Genomic DNA, 12,942 nt, shown 5'->3' on the forward strand with positions numbered 1-12,942 from the left:
TGGGTCAGTGCTAGACAACACCCGATTCTGGGGTAGCTGGGTGATGTAGGATATAGGCATGATCAAATGGAATGTAATACTCTACTTTGTTATGCTATATTGTTTAGGGATATTAACATGACCAAGCCAGGCCAATCCAGAGGCTCTATTCAGACTCTAAAAGAGTCCAGCTCTTTCTTCAAGATAAACAGGGGCTTAGTAGGATGTAAACTTGGCTAGAGACTATCTTGCTACCATACAGAGCAGGCCTGTCTGAAAAGAAAGAGGTAAAAGATGGAAAGAGACCAAGTCCTAAAGGTGCTACACCCGTCACTGGATCAAACTTAGCTGAAAACCATCATACGTCTGAGCTTTTCAGTTATGAGAATCAATACATTATTTCTTTCCTTTTGCTTTGCTTGAGTTTGAATTGGATTTTCTGATATTTGCAACCACAAGTACTTATATTTATACAAGTACAGTGGACATCTATGGTTTTACTGAGTTAGAAAAATGATCAGCCTGTGTGTATGTATTTTCTTTCTCACAGTTTTTTTGGATCCTTACCCAACTCTACTCATGCAGTATGAATGGGAATGGACATCAGTTGGTCAAGGGGTAGACTCTTCACTGAACTACGCATAGCCTAGTGTCTGACCTCTTTGACTGATACAGGGATAGGGATGTGATGTGGGCTGGGCCAATCAAAACCTAGATAATTCCCTAGAATTCTCTAACTTGCAACAAGAGGGACTGGGTTCAGTTCCTTCCGTAGAGGACACTGTGAGGCATATTCCTGGGAGCTGCTGGTGATCATGTTTCCAGAAGGTCATCAAAGCGTTCACAAGAGACACAGACAAGATATGGTGAATGAGTGAATGAGAGAGAGAGAGAGAGAGAGAATGAATCCAAGTTGTCCCACTGGGGTTTTAGATACAATAGCAAATCCATTTCCCTTTCCTAACTAGGCTAGTTCGGGTGAGTTTCCATCATTCACACCTAAAGAATTCTACTACAAAACTACAAGCAGCACTAAGTCCCAATATGGCCCATAAAGTATATATGGCTATAATCCAATGAGAAAAAATACCTGGTTTGAAGGCCTGAACCAACTCTTTCAGGAAGGGTCATAGGCCAAGACACTGTTCCCAATGACCCCAGCATGAAGCCTACCTGCAAGGGCCTTCCATCTCTGGAAGCCACTGCTCTGTAACTCATCAGGCTGCTCTTATGTGGAGCAGGCCTTAAAAGGGTCAGCAGCAGCCAAGAAATACCCTAGAATGTCAATCAGTTGATCATTCTCAGGGCCACTGACAATTACCATGCTCAGTTACTGCAGTGGGCGGTGTTTTTAACATGTGTTGAGCTGTGTCAATGAAGGCCTGAAACAGTTCTCCACGTCCCAGAAGGTAAAAGTCTTTAATGATCTGAGGAAAGAATTTCAATTTACAATTCAGTAAAGCAAGGCAGGAGCTCCTCACTGTCCTGAGGAATTACACGTATACAATAATTTCTAATTTCATCAATTTGAGCCCAAGCTACAAAAGATATAGGCATTTGGCATTTCAAAGAGGCATACTTAGTTCCACATAGCAGGACGACTGGTGTGTATTTGGCATTATTTATTCAATAGCAACATAATTATATATATATGCCAGAAAAAAGTACACTCCCAAATCTTTGTATTATAGTAGATTTGTGGCATTAGGTATAGTTTGCTCACTTGGATACGAACAAATGAGTTGACTCTGGAAGTCTGGGTGTAGGCAACCAGTGCTCTCAGGAAACGTCAGAGAATGCAAGTCACTGCCTACCAGCATCACCGTAAGAATTACAACAGCTAAGCCATTACCTTCAGCTGACCCAGTAAATCGGATTCTTCTACCATCAACTTCCAGAGATGCTATGAAAACAACCAACAAAACAGGGACAAATTTCATTACAGTGAGAACTCCTGCAAAGAATGGTTCCATACAAATCCAGCAATGTATTAAAAGAAGACTATACCTTGCCCCACATAGAAAAATTTACTCAAAAGGATCAATGTATTATTCCGTTCTCACACTGCTGTAAAGAATACCTTAGACTGGGTAATTACGAAGAAAAGAGGTTGAGTTGCTCACAGTTCTGCACGCTGTACAGGAAGCATGGTGGCTTCAGCTTGGCTTCTAGGGAGGCCTCAGGAAACTTACAATCATGGCAGAAGGCAAAGGCGTCTCACATCACAGGAGTAGGAGCAAGAGAGAGCAAGGGGGAGGTGCTGCACACATTTAAACAACCAGATCTCACGAGAACTTACTATCGTGAGGACAGTACCAAGGGGAATGGTGCTAAACCATTAATGAGAAACTGCCCCATGAACCAATCATCTCCCACCATGCCCCACCTCACCCTACCTCTAACACCTGGGGATTACAACTCAAGAAATTTTGGCAGGGACACAGGTCCAAGCATATCAATCATAGACCTGGGTATAAAACTGAAAACTATAAAATTTCTGGAAGAAATCAGAAGAGAAAATCTTAGTATCCTTGAGTTAGGCAGAGTTCTTAGACATAACACCAAAAACATGATCCATAAAAGAAAAAAAAAAGGTAAACTGGATTTCATCAAAATTAAAAACTTCTGGGACAAGTCATAAATTGTGAGAAAATAGGCCAGGCACAGTGGCTCATGCCTGTAAATTCCAGCACTTAAGGAGGCTGAGGTGGGTGGATCACGAGGTTAGGAGTTCGAGACCATCCTGGCTAACACGGTGAAACCTCATCTCTACTACAAGTACAAAAATTAGCCGAGCATGGTGGCAGGCGCCTGTAGTCCCAGCTACTTGGGAGGCAGAGGCAGAAGAATCTCTTGAACTCAGGAGGCAGAGCTTGCAGTGAGCCAAGATTGCACCACTGCACTCCAGCCTGAGCAACAGGGCGAGACTCTGTCTCAAAAAAAAAAAAAATTGTGAGAAAATATTTGTAAGTCACATATCTGTTAAAGAACTTAAATTCAGAATACATAAAGGATGCTCAAAATTCAACAACAAGAAAACAAAAACCCAATACAAAATAGGCAAAGAGGCACATGAAAAAATATTCAACCTCATTAGTCATTACAGGCATGCAAATGAAAAAGACAGTGGGGAATCCCAGCACTTTGGGAGGCCAAGGTGGGCGGAGCACGAGGTCAAGAGATTGAAACCACATTTTCTTAATCGTAAATGTGGCACATATACACCATGGAATACTATGCAGCCATAAAAAATGATGAGTCTGGAAACCATGATTCTCAGCAAACTATCGCAAGGACAAAAAACCAAACACCGCATGTTCTCACTCATAGGTGGGAACTGAACAATGAGAACACATGGACACAGGAAGGGGAACATCACACACTGGGGACTGTTGTGGGGTGGGGGGAGTGGGGAGGGACAGCATTAGGAGATATACCTAATGCTAAATGACGAGTTAATGGGTGCAGCACACCAACATGGCACATGTATACATATGTAACAAACCTGCACGTTGTGCACATGCACCCTAAAACTTAAAGTATAATAATAATAAAATTAAAAAAAAAAAAAAGATCGAAACCATCCTGGCCAACATGGTGAAACCCCATCCCTACTAAAAATACAAAAAATTGGCTGGGCGTGGTGGCGGGTGCCTGTAATCCCAGCTGCTCCAGAGGCTGAGGCAGGGGAATTGCTTGAACCCGGGAGACGGAGGTTGCAGTGAGCAGAGATTGCGCTACTGCACTCCAACCTGGCGACAGAGCGAGACTCCGTCTTAAAAAAAAAAAAAAAAAAAAAAGACATTGGGAAGCCACCCAAATATCTATCAAGGATGAACAGATAAACACACTGGTATAAACAATAGAATACTAGTAAGCAATATAAAGGAATAAACCATTGATAAATGCAACATGGGTTCATCTCAAAATAATTATGCTGAGTAAAAGAAGCCTGGTCTCCTCCTCCAAAAGAGTGCATACTGTATGATTTCATTTTTATCAACTCTAGAAAGTACAAACTAACCTAGAGTAACAGGGAGTAGATCAGATCAGTGGCTGCTTGGGGGACTGGCAGGGTAGGAAGAGTGGGATGAAAGCACACAGAAAGGTTGCAAATAAAGGATGTAAGAGTGTATCAGGTAAATATGATTTGAAAGGAAGCTGGATAGTGATCTTAGTAACCAACAAAATAGAATCTAAGTAAAGAATATATTAGGCCAGGTGTGGTGGCTCACGCCTGTAATCCCAGCACTTTGGAAGGCCGAGGTGGGCGGATCACTTGAGCTCAGGAGTTCGGGATCAGCCAGTGCAAAATGGCAAAACCCCATCTCTACTAAAAATACAAAAATTAGCCGGGCATAGTGGCGCATGCCTGTAACCCCACCTACTCAGGAGGTGAGGCAGGAGAATCACTTGAACCCGGGAGGCAGAGGTTGCAGTGAGCCGAGATCACGCCACTGCACTCCAGCCTGGGTGACAGAGCAAAACTCTGTCTCAAAAAAACAAAACAAAACAAAACAAACAAACAAACAAAAACAGACCCTGTATTAGTCCATAAAGAAACCTGCAATAGATTCCAAAGAAACAATGTAATTCAGACTATGTTCTCCAACTATAATGCAATAAAATTAAAATAAATTCCTTGGTTAAAAAATCATAAACAAAATTCATTAGAATTATATAGAATATAATGAAAACACTACATGCCAAAAACTTGTGAGACACAGTCAAAACAATATATAAAGTTTTATATCTATTTCTCAGAAAACACAGGTTAAAAATAGAGGAGTCAAGCTTTCAACCTGGGAAAGAGTAAAAAAAAAAAAAAAAATGAAGGAAGAAACTAATAAAGAAAAAGGCAGATATCAATGAAACAGAGAATTCAAACAAAAAGACAAATATATATATATATGTGTGTGTGTGTGTGTGTATATCTCTCTCTATTTATTTTATTTTGAGATGGAGTCTTACTCTATTGCCCAGGCTGGAATGCAGTGGCGCCATCTCAGCTTGCTGCAACCTCTGCCTCCGAGGTTCAAGCAATTCTCCTGCTTCAGCCTCCCGAGTAGCTGGGACTATAGGCACACACCACTGCACCTGGCTAATTTTTGTAGTTTATTTTAGTAGAGACAGGGTTTCGCCATGTTGGCCAGGCTGGTCTCAAACTTCTGACATCAAGTGATCCACCTGCCTTGGCCTCCCAAAGTGCTGGAATTACAGGCATTAGCCACTGCACCTGACCCTAAAATATATGTTTAAAAAATAAAATTAAAAAAAGAAAAAGCCTGGTGGGCACAGTGGCACATGCCTACAGGCCCAGTTACTCGGGAGGCTGGGGCAGAAGTTTCACTTGAGTCTAGGAATTCTGGGCTGTAGTGTGCTACACCAATCAGGTGTCCACAATAAATTCGGCATCAATATGGTGACCACCTGGGAGTAGGGGACCACCAGGTTGCCTAAGGATGGGTGAATTGGCCCAGGTCAGAAATGAAGCAGGTCAAAACTGCAGTGCTGAGGTGTGGTGGCTCACATCTGTAATCCCAGCACTTTGGGAGGCTGAGATGGGATGACTGCTTGAAGCCAAGAGTTCTAGACCAGCCTGGGCAACATACTGAGACTCTGTCTCTACAAAAGAGTTTAAAAATTAGCAAGGCATGGTGATTTGCACCTGTAGTACTAGCTACTCAGGAGGCTGAGGCAGGAGGATTGCTTTACCCTAAGAGTTCAAGATTACAGTGAGCTATGATGACATCACTGCACTCCAGCCTGGGAGATAGAAAAAGACCCTGTCTCCGGGGAAAAAAAAGAAAAAAGAAAATGAAAGGCCAGGTGCTGAGGCTCATGCCTATAATCCCTGTACCGGGAGGCTGAGGCAGAAGGGAAGATTGCTTGAGACCAGGAATTGGAGGCTGCAGTGAACTAGGATTACACCACTGCACTCTAGCCTGGGCGACAGAGTAAGAAGAGTAAGACTGTGTCTCAAAAAAAGAAAAAAAAAAAGATTTAGCTGGGCACGGTGGCATGCACCTCTAGTCCCAGCTACTTGGGAGGCTGAGATGGGAAAATTGACTGAGCCTGGAGATCGCGCTGCAGTGACTCATCATTGCACCACTGCTCTCCAGCTTGGGTGACAGAGCGAGATGCTGTCTACAAATTTTTTTTAAATTAAAAAGCCAGGCCCAGTGGCTCACGCCTATAATCCCAGCACTTTGAGAAGCCGAGGCAGGTGGATCACTTGAGGTCAGGAGTTCGAGACCAGCCTGGCCAACATGGTGAAACCCCCATCTGTACTAAAAATACAAAAATTAGCTGGGCGTTGTAGTGCACACCTGTAATCCCAGCTACTCAGGAGCTGAGGTGGGAGAATCCCTTGAACCTGGGAGGTGGAGGCTGCAGTGAGCTAAGATTGCATCAATACACTCCACCCTGGGCCACAGTGAGACTCTGTCTCAAAAAAAAAAAAAAAAAAAAAAAGATTAAACAAAAGCTTGTTCTTTAAAAAGACTAATAAGACTAAACAATAAAAAGAAATTCTAAATAAATAAAACATAAATGACTACAGATTTTTTAAATTAAATCTAGATGAAAGAGGTAAAGTCCTAGAAAATACCAAAATTAATACAAGAAATACCTGTTTTATGTCAATAGGTTTTAAATACACCGAACTAGTTAAGTTTTCCCTCCTAAAAATATCTAGCTTAGATTATTTTTCAGGTAAATTCAAACTTTCAGTAAGAATTCCTGTCTTATATAAACTGTTCTAAAAAATAGAAAAAGAACAAAACCTAACTAGCCCATTTTATGAGGATTGTAGAATCTTTATTCCAAAACCACATAAGCAAAATGCAGGAAAAGAAGGGTATAGTCTTATTTCATAGTGACATGATTTGGCTGTGTCCCCACCCAAACCTCATCTTGAATTGTAGCTTCCATAACTCCCACGTGTTGTGGGAGGAACCCGGTGGGAGGTGATTGAATCATGGGGGTGGTCTTTCTCATGCTGTTCTTCTGAGAGGGAATAAATCACTCTTATAAAGGGGTGATTTACTTTATAATAAATTATATATTTTATATATTTTGATAGTATTTTATAAAGGGGAGTCCCCCTACAGAAGCTCTCTTGCTTGATGCCATGTAAGACCTGACTATGCTCCTCATTCGCCTTCAGCTATGACTGTGAGGCCTCCCCAGCCATGTGGAACTGTGAGTTCATTAAACCACTTTCCTTTATAAATTACCCAGTCTTGGGTATGTCTTTATTAGCAGCATGAGAACAGACTAATACAACTAGTGAATACAGATGTAAAACATCCAATCAAGTAGTGTTTATCTCAGGAAGAATCAGTATCTCAAAATCTAACCAGAAATTTATCATATAAATAGACTAAAGGAGAAAAATAACCCAGAGCAAGAAACTGAACCTTAATTGATACAGAAAGAGCAGTTGATAAAATTCAACATCTACTTATGATAAAAAACTCTGGACTGGGGATGGTGGCTCACAGAAGGATCACCTGAGCCGAGGAGTTCAAGACCAGCCTGGGCAACACAGCAAGACCCCATCTCAAAAAATAAAAATAAAAATAAAAGGAAAGTTCTCTCATTTGCAGATGGTATGATCATCTACTTAGAACAACTGATAGAATCAGACTATTACAACTAAAAAGAGTTCAACACGTTGCAAGTTATAAGATTAACCTACAAAAAGTAATACCACCATTTCTCTATGTAAGCAGTAAAAACTAAAGACATAATTAAAATAAAAACTATTAAGTACCTCAGAATTTTTAAAACCTTTTGTTGAAGTACTAAAATACATACAGAAAAGTACAAGTCATAAGTTCACAGCTTGAAGATTTTTACAAATTGAACACCTGTATTACCAGCACCCAGATCAAGAAATGGAACGAACTGAGTGTTGCCAGCACCCTAGAAGCCCCACTCATGCCCCTCCCATTGACTCAAAGGCAAATACAGTACTGACCTCTAGCGCCAGATTCACTTTGCCTGTTTTTGAACTTTACAGAAATAGATTCGCATAGTATACACACTTTAAAGAAAAAATTTTTTAAAGGAGAGAAAGAATCCCAAAAGGGATAAATATAACACATATTTACAAAACACTCCCCCCTTTTCCTTCAGGGCACAGCTTTTCATTGCTGTAGGCTGTTATTGCTACAATAACGCCTTCCAAAGTCTATTAGCTACAATTCTAAGAAACTTCAGTTTCTTAGAATTGCTTCAGTTTGCTTATTGTTTTTACAAATTGGAAATCTAATTTCTAGCAAACTTTCACAAGAAAAAAACAATTTTTCCTATTGTTTATAATTCACTGAGTACAATTCTACTTTCTTCCATTAATTATGCTTTCCAAAGATTTATAATAAAAATGATAAAGCAACAGAACTAGATTCAATTTTCAAAAATGAAGGAACTGATACCAACCCCTCTAGACTAGAAACTGCCTTGGCCTACAGATGGGGGTGAGGCAATGTCTTAAAATTTTGAAAGGACAGGAACATGGGTCATTTAGATATTTACTTGCCCAGAAAGAATCAAATCAAATGATACTTCACAGCCATTTTAAGATCGAACATTCTGTGTCTATATCACAGCTCTACCTCTGATGACCAGGAGTTTTTGAGACAGTGACTAGAAAGGGAAACCATATTTATAATAGATTACTGTACTTCTAACCAATGGAGATTTGATGCTCTTAGCAGTTCCAGACACTGAGCGAACTGCACTGCTTTTTAGTCCTGTCTGTTTCAAAAACCCCTGTAGAGGTCTGTCTTTGGTGGGTGGACTGGCTTGCTTAAATAGAAGTACCTGCCGGGCGTGGTGGCTCACACCTGTAATCTTAGCACTTTGAGAGGCCAAGGCAGGAGGATCACTTGAGCCCAAACGTTCAAGATCAGCCTGGCCAACATGGTGAAACCCCCATCTCTATTAAAATACAAAAAAGTACGCCAGGCATGCTGGTGCAGGCCTGCAGTCCCAGCTACTCAGGAGGCTGAGGCACGTGAATTGCTTCAACCCAGGAGGCGGAGGTTGTAGTGAGCCACGATTGCTCCACTGCACTTCAGCCTGGGCGACAAAGCAAGACCCTGTCTCAAAAATAAAATAAAATAAAGGTACCTACCCTCTCCTGACCTACGAATCAGAAGCTCTGGAAGTAAGGACTTGGTGCAAGTGCAGGTTTTAAAATTTCCTCATGTGGGCCGGGTGCAGTGGCTCACACCTGTAATCCCAGGACTTTGGGAGGCTGAGGTGGGAGGATCACTTGAGCTCACGAGTTTGAAACCAGCCTGGCTAACATGGTGAAACCCCATCTCTACTAAAAATACAAAAATTAGCTGGGCATGGTGATGTGTGCCTGTAATTCCAGCTACTTGGGAGGCTGAGGTGGGAGAATCGCTTGAACCCAGGAGGCAGAGGCAGTGAGCCGAGATCACACCATTGCACTCCAACCTGGGTGACAGAGCGAGACTCCATAAAAAAATAAAAAATAAAAAATAAAATTTTCTCATGCGATTCTATGCTTAGCCAATGTTGAAAGCCATGAATATAGTTAACAACACAGCAGACTAAATGTCTCATTTCGTGTTATCATGTATCCATGAGACAAATGTTAATACAAGCCACAGAACATATATGCTCCTTTGAAAAATTACTGGTCACAATTTAAGTCTGTGGCACCAGCACAATTCAAAATGAAGAAGACTGTGCACCAGGAGTCGGAGGCCTGGCACGGACCTCACTATGGCTACTCACTGTGCCACACCAGACAAGCCAGACAAGTCAGCTTGCTGAATGTTTGCATCATTTATAAGAATGAGAAAATAATATTTGTTCTGATTTCCTCATAAGATGATTGTGTATAGAAATGAAAGTACAAGTTATAAGCCGTACTAAACTACAAGAAAGACACGAAATTTAGTCAGAATTAGTTGATTCTTAGGAGTTATTGCAAACGATAGAGACAGATCCAAAATGCTGATTTTCAGAATTTAAACCAAGACTTCCCCTTTATTCAACTAACTAACCAACCAACTAAAAACCACCTGTCTTTTAGTTAGACAGGAAAACGGGAAGGCAGTTCTGCCTCTGTTAATGAAAACAGAGGCTTTTCTTTTCTATTTCCTGCCTTCAACTCTCTGCAACAGCTCTTTCCAAGCTCGGTTCTTCCCACATCAAGAAAAAAACAAAAGTCAAGTAACTCGATGTCTTTTTTTTTTTTTTTTTTTGAGACAGTCTTCCTCTGTCGCCCAGGCTGGAGTGCAATGGTGTGATCTCGGCTGACTGCAACCTCCCCCTCCCAGGTTCAAGCGATTCTCCTGCCTCAGCCTGGTAAGTAGCTGGGACTACAGGCAGGCGCCACCACGCCCAGCTAATTTTTTGTATTTTTAGTAGAGACGGGGTTTCACCATGTTGGCTGGGCTGGTCTTGAACTCCTGACCTCAGGTGATCCACTTGCCTTGGCCTCCCAAAGTGTTGAGACTGCAGGCGTGAGCCACTGCGCCCGACCAAGTAACTCAATTTCTAGGAAACTAGTCCAATTTTTTTCCTAAAAAAAAATATATATATATATGATGAAACACAAACCTCAGCCACAGTGCTGCGAATGCGATCCACCACCTGTTCAAAGTCCACCAAGCTGAAGAGTGGCTGCTGCTTGAGACGGTGCAGCTCTGCAGCAAAAGTGTCTTCCTGGTTTTTCAAAATAGATCCTGCAAAATAGGAAGGCACTGTCAAAGGAGGACGGAGAATACCCAGGACAGTTAGGGTTTTCTGGGGAGGGCTAATCTCGGTGGGGCAGCAACTTCACCTGCTTCTCAGACAAACGTCACGATTCTGCTACATTCTCAGGATAGGAATATTATCGACCACTCGCTCTGACCAGGCATGCTGTGGGGCTGCACAGTATTAAGGAAGAAGAGCTTTTGAGGGTGTGGTACATTGGACAAGGAGATTTCTACCTTTTCTAGTCAGGTTCACATTTTGATTCTCAAACATCTGGACAGATTCTCCAACAAATAGGATTTTTTCAGCAACCCTCACTGGAATGTAGGATGGCAAAATCTCCACTCGTAGGGAAAACTGCTTCAGAGATGGTGCCAGCATGTTCTCTTCCTCAATCAGGCGCTAGTCAAGGAAAGAGTACACATCGAGATGCAGTGTGAAGCAAGAAAAGGAAAACAAGAAAATACCTAGTAACTCTCCCAACCCATGATTTAAAGTAAAGACGCAAGGACTTCAAATCTTGTATTGCACAATTCTCAAACCAGCCATTTTGGAGAGACGTATTTCATCTTCAGGCAGCACAGTGGCAGGTGGAAATAAGAGTGGCTTTTTAAATACTGGGATTTGGGCCCTCACTCCGCCTTTACTACTGAGTAAAAACTTGCACAGTCGATCAGCTTCCTTACTTATACAATGAAAGAGGTGGTCTTTTTTGTTTTCCAGGTCTTCTCTCTATGTCTTCTCTGCTAGTGCTCCTCAGGGCACTGTCCCAGACTGTCTTTTCCTCTCATCCTACGCTTCTTATACAATCACATCGTCTTCTGTGACTGATCAGCATAACAGATAGTTTTAATTTTTAGGTCACAGACCTCTCTGCAATCATAAAAGCTATGGACCTTCCAGACAAATGTACAGACATATAACATTTCATGAACCTCCTGAAGCCACCCAAGGGCCCCAGATTAAAAACCTCCAAGCCCCATGCTGATGATTCCATATATAGATTTAGAGCAAGCTGGAGTGCTCTCATGAGCCCCAGGCTCAACCCACTGAACATTTCCCACAAGTTCCTCAAACTCAACATGCCCCCCATTAGACCCATCTTCTTTCCCGCATACCAAGCAGTATACACCCCTATCGTCACTACTTGCCCAGCTGCTGAAGGCAGAAACCTGGGTATCATCAATGATTCTTCCCTTTTGACTCATTTCCAAGCACTCACTAAGCCTACTGATTCCACCCTTTAAACATCTCTCACACCTCTTTGCTCTTTTTTCATATTCAATGTTAGTATCTTTGGTTTAGGGGACTATTATTTTCACCTAAGTCTCCCCAACACTCTCTTAACTGGTCGACCTGCCTCTAATCTTGATTTTTTAAAAATGATTCCCCACACAGCATCCAGAGTGATTTATCATGAAGTCTGACTGTGGTACCCACTTGCTTAAAATTCAATAGCCCCCAACTCTTTTCAGGTTCAAGTACAAATTCATTTCCACTGTTTACATGCACCTTTGTGATCCTGCCTCTGCTTAACTCAAGTTTCATCAAGTACCAACTTAACAGTTTCAAGTACCACCTCTCCCTCACACCATCTCTTATAACGTTTTACTTCAGCCTTTACTTGACTATTTCAACTGAATTACTACTGTTTCCCCCAATGAACCATGTCCTTAATGGCCCCTGTACCTTTACACATATCATTCCTTCTGCCTGGATATCTCTTGATAGCTCCTCCCAAACTCTTTGCAATTTAGACATACCTTCCACTGAAAAGCCTTCTCTAGTCACTCCAAGACCCTATCCCATGACCATGTTCCAAGAATACCCATATTTAGTCTTTTCAGAGCCGTTAGTACACTGTAATGTAACTGTTTACTTTTCTACATCTCTTCCCCTAAACTATGAGCTCCTTAGGGACAGACACTACTACTTTTTATTTGTAGCACCTAGAACAATGCCTGGCACATAACTGGCATTCAATGAAATATTGCCACAGGATAAATGAATGAATGGATGGATGGATGAATGGATGAATATGGACAATGCAGAACTTTGAGGAGTCTAATCAAAACACCAAACTGGCCGGGCGCGGTGGCTCATGCCTGTAATCCCAACACTTTGGGAGGCTGAGGCGGGTGGATCACCTGAGGTCAGGCGTTTGAGACCAGGCTGGCCAACATGAGGAAACCCTGTCTCTACTAAAAATATGAAAATAAA

The 12,942-nt window shown here is 41.8% G+C and overlaps 1 protein-coding gene across 15 annotated transcripts in view; it reads right to left on the bottom strand.

The window, feature by feature from the left end:
- Positions 1 to 12,942, bottom strand: part of TUBGCP4 (tubulin gamma complex component 4) — a 58,536-nt gene that overhangs the window by 26,480 nt on the left and 19,114 nt on the right. For all 15 annotated transcript variants that reach the window (XR_010120850.1, XR_010120849.1, XR_010120848.1 and 12 more), the window contains exons 8-11: positions 10,959 to 11,124; positions 10,585 to 10,709; positions 1,832 to 1,882; positions 1,301 to 1,406 (exon numbers count right to left, since the gene is read on the bottom strand). Coding sequence is in view for 2 of the 15 variants with exons in the window: in XM_055278948.2 (XP_055134923.1) it covers positions 1,301 to 1,406; positions 1,832 to 1,882; positions 10,585 to 10,709; positions 10,959 to 11,124 (448 nt within the window). In the remaining 13 variants the exon portion in view is untranslated. The remainder of the gene's footprint in view (positions 1 to 1,300; positions 1,407 to 1,831; positions 1,883 to 10,584; positions 10,710 to 10,958; positions 11,125 to 12,942) is intronic.

Source organism: Symphalangus syndactylus, chromosome 5 (assembly GCF_028878055.3).
Source record: "Symphalangus syndactylus isolate Jambi chromosome 5, NHGRI_mSymSyn1-v2.1_pri, whole genome shotgun sequence".
Classification (NCBI taxonomy): Eukaryota; Metazoa; Chordata; class Mammalia; order Primates; family Hylobatidae; genus Symphalangus; species Symphalangus syndactylus.